This window comes from Lissotriton vulgaris, chromosome 6, assembly GCF_964263255.1.
Source record: "Lissotriton vulgaris chromosome 6, aLisVul1.2, whole genome shotgun sequence".
Taxonomy (NCBI): domain Eukaryota; kingdom Metazoa; phylum Chordata; class Amphibia; order Caudata; family Salamandridae; genus Lissotriton; species Lissotriton vulgaris.
The window spans coordinates 1,863,405,866-1,863,425,072 of record NC_141694.1 but is presented as its reverse complement, the minus strand read 5'-3'; the positions used below and the strand labels follow the sequence as shown (position 1 = coordinate 1,863,425,072).

The 19,207-nt window shown below is 40.9% G+C and overlaps 1 protein-coding gene across 1 annotated transcript in view; it reads left to right on the top strand.

Annotated features, from left to right (window-relative positions):
• The window catches only part of LOC147709682 (uncharacterized), a 435,760-nt gene that overhangs the window by 245,963 nt on the left and 170,590 nt on the right, over positions 1-19,207 (top strand). Inside the window, exons 11-14 of the mRNA XM_086926069.1 lie at positions 6,819-6,980; positions 12,952-13,098; positions 15,297-15,434; positions 16,674-16,823. Of these exons, the coding sequence (XP_086782195.1) occupies positions 6,819-6,980; positions 12,952-13,098; positions 15,297-15,434; positions 16,674-16,823 (597 nt within the window). The remainder of the gene's footprint in view (positions 1-6,818; positions 6,981-12,951; positions 13,099-15,296; positions 15,435-16,673; positions 16,824-19,207) is intronic.

Sequence of the window (19,207 nt, the reverse complement as noted above, 5' to 3'; positions counted from 1 at the left end):
AAATCAAAAGCAAGGCATCCCATTTTCCCAATTTCTTAGAGTCAGGAGAAATTGCACGAATCTGACTGACTATGATAGACAGGCTACCATCATGAGAACGAAATTCTTAGAGAGAGGATACCCTCACCGGCTGCTGAGGGACTCTTATAAGAGAGCAAGATTTTTTGATCGAGATCATTTATTAAAACCTAAGACTGCTAAAGATAACTCACAATTGGTATGTGTCATTAAACATTCCAGGCTTGACACAAAATCAAACAAATAATTAATGGGAATTGGCACATCTTGAACAGTAACCACGCCCAGGGTCACAAGCTTCCTAAACCTCTTTTCGCCCATTGGCGAAATAAAAACATAAAAGACTACATCGTTCATTCTCGTTTTGAAAATGCCAGCGGTTCCAATTTTATCCAAAAATCAATAGATGGCAGTAGGTCCATTAAAGGAACGATGAAATGCTCTAGTTGCAAATCATGCGATACGATCATTGATGGTGAAACTTTCACACACAATGGGCAGACGACTAGAGATACAGAAATGTGGAACTGTAAAACTAAAATACCATCTATTTTATTTCATGCCCTTGTTCCCTTGGATACATAGGGGAAACATCGAGAATGATCCAAACCAGGATAACTGAACACCGTTCAGCTGTCCGCACCAAAAAAATCCAAGCACCAATGGTTAAACATTATTTAGAACATAACTATTGACCAGATGATTTGAAGTGGAGAATACTAGAAAGAATTAGAACACCTGATAACAAGGGAGGTATGAGAATACGGTAAAAAGAGAGGTCTTCTGGATTTTTTATTTTGATACTTTCAACAAAGGTCTCAACAGTAAAATCCCTTGGGAGAACGCGATCATCTAAACTAATTGAAATAGATAGATAACTACCCCTGTACATGCAAATATCTGGAGTTCCCCAGACCACTAATCCCCTATAGGATAGGTGAGTTAGGACACTCTTAGTTTGTCAGTCCATTTTCTGTCTTACTATTGTTAGGGTTCTTTTGCCTTTAATGAGAATAATTGTGGCACCATTAATACATTTAATTAAAATCTTTTTTGCCCTATGTCCAGTGGTAGCTTCCACTATGGCACTCTTCTATCACCTAGAACTAAATATGGAGACTCGCTGCTATTAATAGGAAGTTCCATGTTTTTAACACTTGTTTTGTGATAAAATTTCGCTCTTGGTTCTTGAGCATAGTTTTTAGGTCTAGCCGAGGGTAATATAAAATCTTTAGCTGGTAGTTTAAAATGTTACCGTTACTCTACAGTCCTTTTTCCATATTCATTGCAAGAGTCATGTGAGCCAGCCTACACGTTTGATACTTTGTGACGTTACCACGCCCCTTCATCACAGTGATAGGTCCATGTGACTGCTAATACACCAGCTGACTTTAAATGCGGGTGTTTAAAAGTGGCGTCTTTCGAGTTTGCGTATTTTCCATCTCAAAACGCTACCGGGTAGAAGCTCCATGTATCCTGTGGTTTTGCGGCTCGCATGATACATCAGGTATGTGAGAGCATCCAGCACCGTGACTAGGTTAGTGTAGGCATCTATTTTGCTGTAAATTGGCCTAATATATTAATGATTGATTACACGCCCTCTCCCTCCCACCCCTTTTTTAGATCGTGATGTGCTGACGATAAATACACAACGGAACAACACAACAGAACATCATCTGTTTGCAATTCCGATACTATTTCGTATCAAGCAACTTATGTAGGCACCTCCTGAGGTCATGCTGGCTATATATGTAGTAGTTTTATCTACATTATACCGCTTTACGCTATCTATATTATTTGGTTATATATTTGCAGAGTAATCAGCCAAATATGACCGTCGAATACCTTGAAGATTACGACAGGCCTATATTCCTTTTTATTCGATTGTAACATTCGCACAGCTCGTTATCTTTTCAATTATCGGATATGCTCTTACAGGTATTTAAGATGCATATAGCTTAGCCTTTGATTTTGAATCGGCATTTAAGGCTATTTACTGATTTGTTTTATATGTTGTACCAGTTGTAGGTCAACTGCCTCGTCTGGGACCTGATTGCGCTTTTTCCACATAACAATATCTGTGGTGGCTCAATCTCTAATTTCGTTTGTCTCTGGGTCAGCGCATATTCATCCTTTTTTGTAAGTAAATGTGGCAATTAGAGTCCATTTCAGATAATTAGGACCCCAGAAATACTATGGCTATATATATTGATACTGTGCTGTTCTACTCTAGAACCTGGTTCCTATGAATCATTTGGACGTATTCAGCAGTACATGCGCACCTTAATAAACGAACCGCACATCGCTGTGATTTGTTTTTAGTCTACAAGTAAGTGAGGGCGTAAATTCACATATCACTGTGATATGATCTTTTCCCCATAGGTTGTTCCTTGTATCTGTTTATGTGTTTTTTTCTGTTTCTCTCTTTTTCCTCTCAATTTTTTTCTTGTTTCTCCCCTCCTTCATTGTTGAGTTTTCTTTATCCCTCTTTTTTTCGTTTTGTTTTTGTCTCATGACTTTTTCCCGTTACTTTTTTCTCTCTCTTTACATTGTTTCTTTTCTGTTTGTCTGTCGTTTTTTCACATCTTATTTTTTTCCCCTTCACTTCTTTTTTTCTCTCCCCTCCCCTCCCCTATTATTTTCTTTTGTCCTCCACTCATCCCTCTTCATTAGTTTCCTTCCTTTCCCTTTTTCTTTTTTCCCTTCTTCCCTCTGTTTGTTTTCCGTTTCCTTGCCACATGCTTTTTTCCTTTCCTTCTTTTCCTGTTTCTTTGACACTTACCAGCTATATCATGGCTTGTGATTCAACTTTCTTTCATTTTTCTTTGGATGTTATAAGAGCACTCAACTGTTGGTTTGTTTTTATCAGCTATGGATGTTCGTAGCTGTTATCAATTAAGGGTGACTGTATGGATTTGAAACCATGTTTTGTAACATTATTAATTCTCAAAAGTGGATATACTGATTATACACCTATGTAATTTTAAACTATTTTAATGTCGCCACAAAAGTAAAAAATGTTGTAATATTAAAGTATCTCTAGACTTTGAATATTTTGATAGGTTTCTTAGGTTTGATCTGTGGTTTTTTCCTGAAGAAGGCGTTAGTTTATACACCGAAACGCGCGTCGATAAAAGCAAAGGGCAAAGACTGCCACTTATACATTGTTGTGTATATTTTTAAACATTTATTATTCTTATGAATTTCGCTGATGAGTAAATGTAACGTTATATATTGTATTTTGTTTGCATTTTTGTTTTTAGAATTAAAAGCACAATATATATTTCACATGGTTTCTCTGCCTGTTACTCTCCTATGTATTAATAATGTGATTTTGATCAACATAATTGCCTAGGAATTTATTCACTCATAGTATATTTCCCCGTCCTAGGAATTGAGACATATTCATTTCTCAGGGGGTCCTTGTTTTTACATATATTTCCCCCACCAGCTGTGACATTTAGCACAGTAGCAGCAACTGGTTTTTGCAGGATAAATTAAGAATTATTGCCCTGGTCGGCGGAGCATGCTCAGCAAGCGGCCATCTCACAGCTCGGCCAGCCACGCCCCCTAAGTGTCTTAGTGTTGTCTTTATTTGTCATGTAAGATCATGATTTTAGTTTTTTTTAAAATTTTCATGCATAATGCAGCTTTACTGCATAGTGAAGCTTTGTCCTAGGCCATGTGTGAGAACTAATATCTTTTAAAATTCATAATTATATATTTTTTATAATATTTTAGGGCCACATACTACATGTTCTTCATGAAGGCCTTCTCACACAAGGCCTATAATGAAGGATCAACATGCATTTCATAACTGTGGCCTACTCTTTTACAGAGAAACCGGGCCAATGCCCAGTGCCAGTTACAAGATGCAGTTTTCCTCCGCCACCTCCGCCACCTCCGCCACCTCCGCCACCTCCGCCACCTCCAAAGTGCAAGCAAGATAGCGACTGCTCAGGAGCACAGAAATGCTGCACACCGGTCTGCACAATAGAATGCACGAACATCACAACAGGTAAAAGGCAGATACAATTTGTAGGAATCAGATCTCAAAGTGCACGCCAAATGAGGCCCTAGCGATTCTCCGCTGTTAATTCTAATTGCTTGTGGTACCAACTACTTGGTTCCCAACTTGTGATTTGCTCTCCCCTTTCTGAACTATGGGTGGCCAATCCGATATTCTAGTGGTCATCAAAAGATAAAGAAGAGTACCTTAGAGAGAGAGAGATCTGTTTTTTCTGGCATCACCATCTCCAGTGATTTTTGTTCTTAGGACACGTTGAAAGCAACTAGCACTCTTCATCTGTGTCACCTCTCCACTAGAACAGAAGCCATTTTACTTACTTCCATTCTAGTGTGCACATTCATGCTACTGTATCTGACTCCAAATGGAAACATTTTGAGTGACATCTGCACATGATTTCTGAATTGTGGCAAAAGTTGTATCACTGTCAGGGAAATGGGAAATTTCCACATATTGTTTTTCAGGGATATTGCATGAAAATGACAGCTACCATAATCACTCAGTATACGAACTAACAATACAGACAATTTTGCTTTGGAGCATACCTGGGAATTTCTGCATGTGGAATTCCAAAATCCACAGGAAAAAAATGTGCAAACGTCTTTGGTACAAACTACATGTACAACAATGGAAACCCTGCAAGATGGATAATATAGGATGATCCCTACAATCCACATCTACTCTATGGGCACTCCCAATTATAGGTACCACTTGAATGTAGCACATACTGAACAGATTCCATTCTAGCTATGGCCATGTGCCACACATGCACCACACACAACTTCTGTGCAGGTATATAAGTGTGACATCCATGTCCCACATGGATGAGTGAAGGACACAGGGACCAGCAAAAAAATTACAAATGTGGAAGAGGACAGCAGGTGACTCTCCTTGACAAAGACAGGTAAACGCTTGCAGTGCCTCTATAAATACTGTCAGTCCTCTACAGCTCAGCAAGCTGATCAGTCACTTTAGATAACAATGGAACATATAGGAGCCGATTCCGATCCGGTAAAAACCGCTCGGAATAGCCGTTCGGAGCGTTTTTCTCGTACGAATCGTACCCTTTAATATTTATTTATTTATTTTATTTCACTTATATAGCGCAACAGCTACCCGACAAAGGGTTTACCCTTCAACGTCCCCTGTACCTACGACGAAGTACGATTCGTACCAGGAGCAGGACTCCGTACGAATCGTACAAAGACCGTACGACTCGAATCTTTGCACGAATCTCCCTCGGAACCCGCTGTACGCGACATCTGTACGGTTCGCTGCAGCTTTTTCCGACCCGGCAAGTACGATTCGTACGATTCGTCTCAGGTACGCACCGTACAACCCTTTTCCTATGGGAGCTGAAAACAGCCGTAAAAGCAGAGTTCGCTGCGAAACAGGTACGGAACGCCCCCCCCCCATGATCGCAGGAGTACGGCGCGTACCCCTGCGAGCACGGGGTATACACACAGTACCCTGCAATCTTGGGATGTAAGCACCATACCCCATGGTCGCTGGGTGCACGGTGCGTACACCCTGCGATCGCGGGGTACGGCGCTTACCCCCCATGATCGCAGGGGCATGTGCCGTACCCCTGCGATGATGGGGGCTACCCGCCTTACGGTGTGTATGTTATTGTGCGCTTTTCCATACGAATCGCCCTTACCTGACGTGGACCGTATGAATCGCGTCCTGATTCCCCAGTCCGGATCGTACTCGTCGGGTCGTACGGCATGTGTACGAGTCTTACGGTTCACTGTTTAAGCCCTGCAATACATACGGATCGCGACGATTCGGACAAATTGACGGAATACGGAACATACTAAGCGACTCGGACGGACAGGTACGAATCGTACGGCGATGGCTCCGGATTAAAATCATACAGACGTTTTGTTTCCAGGATCGGAATCGGCCCCATAGTGTGCCACTTCAGACTTCAGAGCTCAATTATGATAATCTCAATCTGTGTTAAAGAGCGCCAACAGCACACATGCATGCTAATTGTGTGTGCTGAGGCCGGGGTCAGTAATCCACAGATTAATATCATAATCTTGAGGTAGGGGCACATATCTACCCAAGCCATGCAGGGGGCCTATTTCTGTCTCAAAACAAGTGGATCCATAGTTTAAATAAAGTAGCCCACATTTTTAATACCCTACAGTTTCTGCATTAAGTGTGCAGGGTTGCAGTGTACAGACTGTTGCCATAGTCAACAGGGCTACTTTGGGGGACTTTTGTGAGTAAACTTTGAGATGGGTATGAACTAAAGCTGCATAATATACTGAAAAAAAGGATCATCACATTGTGGATCATAATGTTCTCCCAATAAACCTCTGATGTTCAGAGACAGTTTTCCATGGACTTAGCGTGTCCATTGCTGTTGAATTCTGGAGTGTACAGCTGGTGGTGCCGCTTACTAAGCATTGTTTTTTTTTTACAATAAAGCAGTTATGTATCCCCTCCTATTGTTGCTAACATTGCTTGATCTGTAATTTCACCATCTTCACTCACATATATGGTGTTTCCCAAATTATTAAGCTTGAGGGGCAACTTCTCCTATTTACATGACTTGTGGGTCAGTCTCCAATTCTATATTATCACAGACTCCAGACTGAAAATCCCACTATCCTCTACTCACAAGAGACTGCCTCCTGCTTACAGAGACACCCCAATGAAGGTCTTTCATAATGTGACTGCTTGAGCGTATCTGTTTATCATATTGTTCTTTCTCATGCATTTTACAAATAAATTTGAAAAATAAATTTCTTGACTTTTTCAGTTCCAGAAAAGTTAGGATTGTGTCCTATGCCTCCCAGCTACCCCACATGTGCCACTTTCCCCAGCCGGCCAATGAATACATGCGCCTCAGACCAGCAATGCCCAGGAGATGAGAAGTGCTGTGAATATGGATGCAGGCTGCAGTGCAAGAAGCCCGTACAAGGTACTTGACTTAGCCAATTTTTCCTCAGTGAGACACCTAGGAATAACTGACAAAATATCAACCTACAAAATATCGACCTACAGAAATATCGATGATGAAATATCGAAGGCAAGAATATCGACATTCTATCTACAACATGATAAGTGCAAAAATATTGGGAAAAAAATATAGGGGCCTATTAGGATGGCGGACGAACCTGTGTCCGTCCGCCACCCCCGAGGTGGAGGGACCGTCCGCAGGGGCAGCGGCGGTCCCTTCGGTGCAATTAGGATGTGACCACCACCCTGGCGGTCACATCCTGTATCTTTAACCTTGCGGCGGGTGCTGCTTGAAGCAGCACCCGCCGCAAGGTTAAAAATGCATGTTTTACATTTACATGCACAAAGCGGCAGGCACCTCGTGGTGCCTGACGCTTTGTGCATGTAAATGCTGGGGGGTACCATAGGTACCCCCCATGTGCACCCCCCGACACCCTGGGGGCCCGCAATGGGCCCCCAAACACCAAAGACCACTTGCTTTTCTGTGTAAATGAAAATTCTAATTTGGCTGACGGGGTCTTGCAGACACCGCCACCAAATAGCCCTCCATACCCCGCAGATCAACGGCGGACGGACCTGCCGTCCGCCGCTGGTCCCACCGCAATCCCACCCCCATCCGAATCTGGCGGTGGGTGTTTTCTGTAGCAGCGGCGGTGAATCTGCATCCTCCAGGCCGGCGGTGGCTTCCGCCGGCCCGGAGAATGCGGATTCACCGTCAGCCTAATCGGCCCCATAGATGTTAAACATACCGATGTTAAAAATATGGATTTTTTTCTGTAAAAATATTAATGTAAAGTAAACTAAATAACACTAATAAATAAAATAAACATAGTTAAAAATATCTAATAATGTTTAAAATGAATAAATAATACATATATAATAATACATGAATTAAACATATACAGAACATATATAATATGTACGTACTTACCAATACGTTTTAATAATTATTTTAATAATTTATAAATTAATAAAAACATTATAAATTACAAATACATTTACAAACATAAAACAAAAATATAAATAAAAAGTAAATAATTACGTTTAATAAATTAAAAAATTAAATATACTTTTAATATTTTTAAAATTAATGATCTACTACATTATCTAAAATTATACAAAACATATTAAATAGCTAAATAAATAAAAATACAATTCAAAATCCATAAGTAAAAAAAATACAGTAATAAAAATGTTGGATAGCATAGAACTTAAATTTACCATTCCCACTCCAGAGAGCGCAACAGTAGTAAAAGCGTTGGATAGCGTATGGGTAAAAATTACCATTCCATCTCCAGAGAGTGCAACAGTAGGGAAAGCATTGGATAGCGTAGGGGTAAAAATTACTATTTCAACTACAGAGAGTGCAACAGTAGGGAAAACGTTGGATAGCGTAGAGGTAAAAATTACTATTCCAACTCCAGAGAGTGCAACAGTAGGGAAAGCGTTGGATAGCGTAGGGGTAAAAATTACTATTCCAACTTCAGAGAGTGCAACAGTAGGGAAAGCCTTGGATAGCGTAGGAGTAAAAATTACTATTCCAACTCCAGAGAGTGCAACAGTAGGGAAAACGTTGGATAGCTTAGGGGTAAAATTTACTAATCCAACTCCAGAGAGTGCAACAATAGGGAAAGAGTTGGATAGCGTAGAGGTAAAAATTACTAGTCCAACTCCAGAGAGTGCAACAGTAGGGAAAGCGTTGGATAGCGTAGGGGTAAAAATTACTATACCAACTCCAGAGAGTACAACAGTAGGGAAAACGTTGGATAGCGTAGGGGTAAAAATTACTATTCCAACTCCAGAGAGTGCAACAGTAGGGAAAGCGTTGGATGGCATAGAAGTTAAATATAACATACTTATAAATAATTGTTGTAAATAAAATAATGAATAATTAAATGTTTGAATAACTCTACATCATTTGCCAATACCAATTAATAATTACTAAAAACATAATCACAATTGAATAATTAATTAACAATAAATTAACAATAAATACCAATACATATTAATTAATAAATATGAATTACCAAATAATAAATATTGAACACCAAAATATTTTTCAAAACAAAAAACATATTAATATTTAGAAATTGATTAACTATTAAAAAAGGGTATACAATAAATTTATTTTTAAATCAAAAAATATTTATTATGACAAATAATTACCAATTGATAATAATTTCCAATAAAAAGTAATTAACAAATAAAAATATGAATTACCAATTTAAAAAAGTAATTACCAATTAAAAACATTAATTGCCAATTAAGAAATGTATTTACCAATTACAAACATTAATTACCAACTAAAAAATGTATTACCAATTAAAATAATGAATTCCCAATTAATAATTATTTAAAAATTAAATATTTATCAATACCAATAAAAAAAATCATTTTTGATTACAAAATAAATTACTCCCCACCCAATTCCCCTATAAACCCACAACCCGCTACAGAACTTCACAAAAATTAATAAAAATTAATTTACAATTACTAAAAATTTATAATTAATTTACTATAATTGAATTACTTCCCACCATATTCCCCTATAAACCCACAACCCACTCCAGTACTAAAACATAAAAGTAAATTAAAAATAACATTATTAATATATAAAAAATAGTACACATATAATTTAAAACAAATAAAATACTTAACAAAAAACATATTATACAAACATCTAAAAAAATAATAAAATACATAACAACAAACAAATATCGATATTAGTAACATCAAAATTAGTAACATCGATATATTTGATATCGATATTTCTAACTTCGATATTAATTACATCAATATAAAAAAATGGATATTACTTACCTTAGGGTCGATATTCTGTCCAATGATATTCTTGATCTCGATATTCTTCACCTTCGATATTTCTAACTCGATATTACTGTAGGTCGATATTTGGGAAACGATATTTAGACTGTGCACCACACCTAGGACTTCACAGACACTCACTCTATGCTGATCTCTGAAAGAAAATGAAAGGCAAGCAGAAGAAAACACCAAGCTGCATTAGAGTTTGGCTCATGGATCTCCAATTTGCCATTGTGGCAGATTCAGTTCTTGATACTTATAGAGTTCACCCCCATGGCACTGGAAGCTTCTCCATCATTGCAGAGAAAGGAGCATTTTTGGGGTGAACATGTTGCTGTTTCTTCTTGGTGTGGTAAGTTTTTAACCATACTATTCCTTAGATTCATGAAACAAAGTGGGGATTTTTTTGCTTTTTATGGAACCATATTGATGCAGAAAAAGGAAGAGGTGAGTTTTAGAGGATTCTGTCCTATGAGAAAGAAACCAGGACTTGAGCTGGTGGCTTAGCTGGCAGGTCGTGCAGCTGCCCTCCTCTTGGTGCTATTCATGAGCAGACAGGACTGACAGACCTGAAGTGGTTCCTGCATCCTCCGTTTTGCTGGTGGTCATATGAGTGTTTGCCCAAAAAACTCTGCTGTAGGTGTTGTTATATGGTGCGTTGCTTTTTAGTCCAGATGAACAATTCAAAGCCCTTGTTACAAGTATAAATATTTTCCTATTCTATCATGTTTCCCCTCTATAGCAAATAAGAAACAATGCTAGTTCAAACGTCTCATGGTATTCCAAGTTGCAATTATTGGAATCGGCAATAACCACAAAAATCAGTGCATTCACTAGTGTCCATGTCCTTATTGATCTACCTTGATTCCACACTCCCTAGATACATTCTGCCATGGTTTCACTAGAGAAATACGTCTAGGGTAAATATAACAAGTGTGGTTTTTCTCACATACTTTATAATCCTAATTCGGACAGAAACTACTGTTGCCACTTATTCAGGATTTCCTTGACTCTGGGCCACAGAACTTGAAGAGCGCCCCCTTTCTGTTGCGGTGGTATAACCTGCACAACACTGTGGTGCTTTTGCAGAGCAGTGGGGGGAGTTGGGTAGTGTACAATTTAGACAATAAGCAAATATTCCTTTTGTGCACTCACGATACACTGGGGTCCAACATTTGCTTATATAGAACATATGAAAATGCATTAAACAATAATTGATATAGAATTTTAATAAATACATGTATGTGTCAGATTACTTTGTTTTGACTTTTTTTATTATTCTTGTGTTATTGTGTGACTATGAATTTCAGCAATTGTGGATGTATTAGACAATGATCGACTATGTGAAGCCCTTTGAACCAAAGGATGTGATCTTATATATCCAATTACTTATGGATGTTTTTATGAAAATAAATGAAAATACATTTTGAGGATAATAAGTGTGACAGAGGCTACTCATATATATATATGTGGCAAAAGGTTTTTACCAAAAGTTCTGCATTAATGACCTTTTAGTGCATTTCCATTTGTTCTACATAAGCAAACGCTGGACCCCAGGGTATCAAGGGTCCACAAAAAAGAACTTTGTTTGTTGTCCTCTCTATGGGGCCGATTAGGATGGCGGTGATTCCGCATCCTCCGGGCCGGCGGAAGCCACCACCGGCCTGGAGGATGCGGATTCACCGCTGCCGACATTTGAAACACTCACCGCCACATAAGGCTGGAGGTGGGATCAGCGGCGGACGGCAAGTCTGTCCGCCGCTGATATGCGGTGTATGAAGGCAAATATGGTGGCGGTGTCTGCAAGACACCGCCAGCCATATTAGGATGCAGGCTGAAACATGCTTTTCCACGGCGGCTTTTCCGCCGTGGAAAAGCATGTGGTCTTTTGTGTTTGGGGGCCTGTTGCGGGCCCCCAAGGTGTCGAGGGGTGGGGGGTGCACATGGGGGGTACCTATGGTACCCCCCTGCATTTACATGCACAAAGCGGCAGGCACCGCGCGGTGCCTGCCGCTTTGTGCATATAAATGCAAAGCATGTATTTTTAACCTTGCGGCGGGTGCTGCTTCAAGCAGCACCCGCCGCAAGGTTAAAGATACGGGATGTGACCGCCAGGGTGGCGGTCACATCCTAATTGGTATGGAGGGACCGCCGCAGCCCCTGCAGATGTTCCCTCCACCTCGGGGTGGCGGACGGACGCAGGTCAGGCCGCCATCCTAATAGGCCTCCTAATTCTGTGCATACATGAATAACAAGAACTGAATGGTAAATACTGGCCATGAAAAATTATGTTTACAGAGTTTGAAGCCATGCCTGAAAGGCACAAGGGCAGATTTAGTAAGGCGTGTGATGTTCTTGCATCACGGCAGCCCTTGACTGGGGATTACCAAGCCACACCAATCCACCTTGCGTGGCTCTGCATGGCTTAGTAAATCCAAAGTAACACAAGGCAGCCCATTGTGCTGCAAGGCATTCCATGGGTGGAGGGTGGGCGTTCTCAGGCATCCACCCATGGATTTTGGCGCATTCTCAGATTAACATAGAGTTGTAAACCTGGGAATGCATAAAGATGGTAGACCCAAGCGTAATGAGGAAAAATATCTTTAGTTCTCCTTATTACTTCAGGGAAATACCTTTAAAAATAATTTAGCATTAGGGTGTCCCGTACTGCACAAAATCAAACCTGCCTGCAACATAGGCACCCCTGCACCATGGCACAAAGCGTGCCTGCATTGGCGAAGCAGCTCACTGTGTGACAGCGCAAGGAGGCAGCATGAATGCTCCATGTCTTAGCAGATGTGGCACATTTCTGCTGCTCTCTCCCTTTCAGTCAGCACATCATGTTGTCTTACTGCATTGCATGAAATATTGAAAAATCAGCAACACAGAGCTTTAGCAGTCTTATGAGTGTGGGAAAGCCCACCACCTGGTCTGAATTGCACACTTGCAGATTTAACCTTGTTGATGTAGAACCTCTGTTTTGCTTTTAATTATAAATACACCTGGTAACCTACATTGTTTTTTAAAAGTATGCTTTTTCTTTAAATAATGCTTTGTTATTTATCATAAAAGCCCATGCACTCCTGACATCATTCTGACTTCTGTTTCAGATAAACTTGGATCCTGCCCGGCCTTCGACCGGTCCATCTGCCGGTTTGCCCGCCCTGCCCCTGCCGAATGCAGCAGTGACAGCCAGTGCCCAGGGACTCAGAGATGCTGTTGCCATGGAGCCTGCAGGATGGAATGCGCTGAGACAGGTGAGTGGACTTCAAGGGCTACTAGGGGGCTGCAGTGAGACCCTTTCTAAGGGACCATGCCAGGAACAGCCTATCTCACGCCCCAGATAGGCATTTACAGGGCACCATCAGTGAAGCCTCTCCCATTATATAGTGCCACAAGCAGTGGCACACTGAAAGGGGAGTAGGGAGGGGAGAGCATGCACTTCTCCACAGGACTGCTGATGCCTCTCCCCAGTGCTGGTGGCTATGAAGAGCACAGCTTAATCTCTGCCAATGGCTACCGCTTGTCCTCAACAGCTGAGAACCGTTCAAAGCATTGTGTCAGCAAGCAGAGTCACAAAGATGTACATTGTGCACATTTGCATTTTTCCCGCTTTAATTTCTTCCAGATGAAATAACTAAGAACATTTTTTTAAACCACAGCCAGAAAAAAATACAGCATTGTATTGTGAACCACAAGGAATGGAGATGCCATTTCCTCACCAACCTTCCCTTGGAATGCTCACATGGGATGTATGTTGAAAAAAACCACATTCCATTGTAATGCATGCCTTTAGAAAGTGTTCATTACAACATGAATGCTAGTACCATGCACATTCTTTACAGCACAATTTGTTTACAATGATTATTCCTTTACAACGCATGCCTTTATGACTCATTTCATTGTAAAAGCATGAATGCTAAAAGCATGTGTGTGGTTAAGGTTTTCCCTATCTCCATTCCTGAGCCCTAAAATCAGATGCCGGTGTGACGTCCCCTGATCCCCAGCCCTTTTAAAAAATACCTGGCCCCTACCCAGAGCCCTTAAATTAGACCCCGGCGCAATCTGTACTCTGGTTTTGTAAATAGGATAGCTAGGCCTGCCTCGGTGAAAAATAGCTTTTTGGTGAGAGTGACTTTAAGGACATGGTAACATTAATGTTCTACCTGTCCTACTTTTAAATACCATGCACCCTGCCTTGTGGTAGAGAAGACCTACACATACAAGACTTTACTATTTGAAAGAGAGCTTTAGACATGCTGAAAGGGTTTATTTTTTCTGGTCAAATTGCATTATTTTACACTGCTGCTGTCAGGCTACACTGGTAGGCCTAAAGTCATATTTGCACTGTCACTGCACTGGTTGGACAAAAAAGGGTTTGGCTGTGCACAAGCTGTCTTTTATTTGAGTTTGTAAATTTGTCATGTGGGTCGGAGGTTTCACTCTCTGACTTTAGAGTGTTAATTGAATTAACTATTTCAAGCGGCCACTAATCCTAGGGGTCGACCCTCTGAGGACTCCGGTTTATATCGCTTTGTGCGATGTTCACTCTTAATCGATTGTTTATTAAATGACTGAACAATAAAAATGTTGTTGAAAAATCAATGAATTTTTAATTACTTCATTTAATTTTTTGCAATTGTTTCGCATTCATCTTTACAATTTGTCAAGTTTCATCTTTTCTGCTGCTTAGAGACTTAAATCCGAATGCATTTTGTGCACTTTCTGTGCACTTCTTCAGGGGAAATCTTTCTTCTTCAGGGGAAAAGCAGAGAGAAGAAAGATTTTCCCTGAAGAGGTGCACAGAAAGTGCACGAAATGCATTGAGATTTAAGTCTCTAAGCAGCAGAAAAGATGAAACTTGTCAAAGTGTATGATGAATGCGAAACAATTGCAAAAAATTAAATGAAGAAAATAAAAAATCATTAATTTTTCAACAACAACTTTATTGTTCAATCATTTAATAAACAATCGATTAAGAGTGAACATCGCACAAAGCAATGTAAACCGGAGTGCTCAGAGGTCGACCCTAGGATTAGTGGCCGCTTGAAATACTGCACTGGTTGGCGCACAAGGCGCTGCAGTCTACTCTTCACATTTGACTTACATGCCCTGAATACATATTGTACCACATACTGGGGAATTAAAGGTGAGTTGAAAATACTAATTAAGAATTAACCATGTTTAAAGGGAGAGCACAGGCACTTCAGCAATGTTTACCCGGGATAAAGTGCTAGGAGGTCTAATATCAGCAAAATATAGGTTTAGCAGGGTTAAAGTGCAAAGCTGTCTATCACCAAAAAAATATAGGTTGCAGCAAAATGCGAACAATCTTGGGTGACCACATAGAAAATGTGGATTTCCTACAGCAGTCATGGTCTATGGTTTAAACAATAATGTAGAAAATATTACTAAACTGTAATGCAGTAACTAACACACTTTTTCTCGTTTTCAGTGAAACTAGGAACATGTCCACCAGAACCCTGGGATTGCAAGATACCACTGCCTGTTCAACAGTGTGAGGATGACATTGACTGTAGAGGCAAACAGAAATGCTGCTCTCAGTGTGGATTAAAGTGCATTGACCCTATTGGTATTTTATTTTTTTATTTTGTATTTTTTTCGGTAACAATATGGTGCCAAAATGCATTAGTGCTCGCTATATGAAACAGTTAGGAGTACAGCTTAACATACTAAAATAAAGTGAATTAAGCAATTACTGTTGAGACAAGGTAAAATTGAAAGTACAGGATAGCAGTGCAGCCTACTGATTAATCATTACAAATATTTACTGACTTTTTTGTATTCCGTCACGGAGGACTTTGTATTCCACTACATGCCACTTGTCAACCTTGTTGACTGTGTGACATCAACATGGTGCTCTGATGTCATGGGCCACCAGAGTGCTTCTATTTGCCTGAGAATGTCAACCCCTTCCTGTACCAAGATGTTGCAAAACTGCCTATTATGTAGTGAGTCCTGTGCTCTCAATGCCACTGGAGTTAAGCTATCCTGGCGAATGAGGGCTGAAACCCCAAAATCGGTCCTAGGATGCTTATTTTCAGTCCCGTTAGGACCTGGCCTGGCAGTTCAGGCTGGACTGTTTCTATTGGTCACATGGTCAAGACTGTTTTGCATATGGCTGGGTTCAAACTGGAATGGCATGGTGAGCAAAAAAATGATGGATTTAGGCCCAGATCTCTGTACTAGGGTGAATGTATGGCATTGTTCTGCATTCTGTCCATCAACTGTTGTTTTTGCATTTGTCACCCCGAGTGGGACGGGTATGCTCAGACGTGAGTCCAGTGCTCTCCATGCCACTAGAATCAAGCTATCCTGGCTGATGAGGGCTGAAAGCCCGAAACAGGTCCTAGGATACTTGTTTCCAGTCCAGGGAGGACCTGGCTTGGCAGTTCGGTCTGGACTGTTCCCATGGAGCACAGGGTGAAGACTGATTTGCATATGGCTGGGTTCAAACTGGAATGGCATGTGGAGCAAACAAAAGGAACGATTTAGGCCCAGATCTCTGCGCTGGGGTGAATGTATGACAATGTTCTGCATTCTGTCCATCAATTGTTTTTTTTTTAATTATACTGTGAGAGGCACAGCCTTTTTTACCTGTACCCCTGGGGAAGAACTGCCCATGGGCTCTCCTATGTAAAGGACTGCACAGGACACATAACTGGGTTGGTTGTCCTAATCATGTCTGGCAGATGTATGAAGAATGCCTAAGTTTAACATCAAGAGTGTGGACTTAGCTAAATTGTGAAGAAGATATTTAATATTTTACTGAAATATTTGAAGTTGCATTGTGGCCCTATGTATGTTTCAGAGAACCCAGGATTTTGCCCATTCGATCCAGAAAAGGAGAGACAGTGTGGCTACCTCCCCCCATCACAGTGCAGCAGCGATGCAGAGTGCAGAGTTGGCGAGAAGTGTTGTTTGTTCGACTGCGGGTTGCAGTGTGTGAAAGCTTTGCCAGGTAATGAGACACATCAAAGGCTCGTGCCATATGGAGGGGAAAACAGAGGGCCTGTTAAAGGGGGAAGCTATATTCTTCACTGATCTACTCTCCAATAGAATGCAAATCACAGTTCAAATGTCATTGCATTTCTGTCTATTTCAATCTGTTAATTTACTTTAAAGTGCTTCAACAATGTTCATTCTGTTTTTGGCATTCAAATATCCTGCAGAATAGGGTGTTTTATGTAGTTTTCCTTCCACATAAACATAAGGGTTAATTATTCTGAAAATGTTCTGCCAAAACCTGCTGTCTCTTTTGTTCTGTATGGAATGACATCAGTAAATCTTGTGTCCTGTTTGTTCAGTCTGATTGCATGAAAACCTACTTAAACAAAGTCTGTTGTCCCAGGAGATTCTGTTCTCTTCTATAATGTATTGACTGGGTAAGGTGGATGTGTCATGTTTACTACCTATGAAATTATAATGATAAACATTTAACACTAAAGTTGGATTTTTCAATACAGTTTTGAAAATGGCACGTTTAGAAAGTTGGCATATTCCTGCCCTTAGCCCTTTGTGCCTGCAGCCTGTCTTGGGTCACATGACTAGGGTTGTTTGACAGTGAGACTTTGTGATTTTCTCACAGACAGTATGACATTTGAGGGATTAGTTGTGCCTCAATGGACCATGTACTGGTTGGATGGGGGTGGAGCTGAGCACAGCCCCACTAACATCCGAACAGCCTGTGCTTTGCATTCACACAAAGGTCCTAACAACCCTGTATTGTCACTCCTGTCAGCTTTGGAGCCAGGGAAGGGAAGTTAAGAAATTCCATTCACTTAAAAGAAACTTTCTAGAAGCTTCTCCCACCTTGCAGGAGAAGGGCACCAGTGTATAATAATAAGACCTTCAGACCCACTCTTCAGTTTACTACTGGACCTGAGGAAGGACTCTCCATGGACTGCCTGCTGCTGTGACCTACTGTGCACTCTGCCAGACTGCTACTGTACTAGGGAGGACTGCTTTAGTGTCTACACTGAAGTGGCAAAAGTTCCTCGGAAGTAAAAAGAAAGATAAACCAAATTTTGGTTTCAAAGGCAAAAAGGTTCTAGAGAAAGAGAAAGTGCCTGTTAGTCACACTCTTAGTTGGTTGGTGTAAAGTGTAGAGAGGAAGTTCCTCCTTTTGTCTATAGTGCCCTCAGACACCCTTGCAAGTGTTATGTATCATCACAGGGTAATGCTCCTTGTGTGGGTGGTGCTGCTGTCCCTCACGGGCCCCGTAAGGGGGCGCTTTAGCGGAGATTTTTTTTTTAGGAGATGCCGCAGTTGTGCTTCTGGGTGTGAGGGCCTAAGGAAGTTGAGTGAATTAAAATGACCAAACGATGCCCAGAACCTATATTTATTAGAGGGTCCGAATGATCAATTAAAAGGGTGTGGGTCATGGAGAATCCCTATATAAACCAATGAAAGGGGCGGTTGTGTAACTAGCCGCTGCTTAGAATCAAACATTGTCCATGTTATGCTGGTATATCGGTATGACGACACAACAGGTTAAGATCAGGATTGGGAGCATAAAAGCACTATCCAGAAAAGCAAAATAAACACCAAGATGCTTGCCCACTTCTCAGATGAGAAACATCCCGTGACCAGCATAAGATGGATAGTGATTGATTCTAATCAGAGTTGGACCACGAGGACCCTGTTCAGGCAAGAACAAAGATGGGTCCATAGACTGAGATGTGACAATGAAGGACTGAATGATGAGATACCATGGGTTGAACTTAACTCCTGAGAGACTCTCTCTTTATGGTACTTACCTCTATGCAAGGAACACTGAAAAATGCTTTCAGTACACTATCACAATATCACAGATCTTACTGTACAACTTTAGGATCTAACTGATTAGGTTTTTTATTAACCCCCATGTCCTACCACCAACCATTCGTTACCACATATAGGAGATCGTCCATATGATGTGGTAACACATCCAGGGTGTACGTGCCGGGGCCACAGATCTGACTTTACAACATCTTACTGAGTAGGTTTTTCATAACCCCTGTGTTCCACCACCACCGATCCATCACCACATATAGGAGTCCATTCAAATTAAGTAGTCACGGGCATGTTACACCAGTGATACTCACTGACCAGGGCCCACCATGAGATCTCGAGATCTTGGCAGGGTCGCGTCCGCACCTCACAGTGTCTTTGGGCTGCACTGTCCTAACTCACCCAACAGGTTGCACTGCTCGCATGTCATGAGCATCACCACCCACTTTTTGTAATTATCCGTGTGAACATTGAGTCATTAATATTTTTTAGATGCATTTATATATAGCAACCGCACACCACGGACTAACATCTGACATACTATATTCGTGGGACCCGACCAAGTGTGCAGCG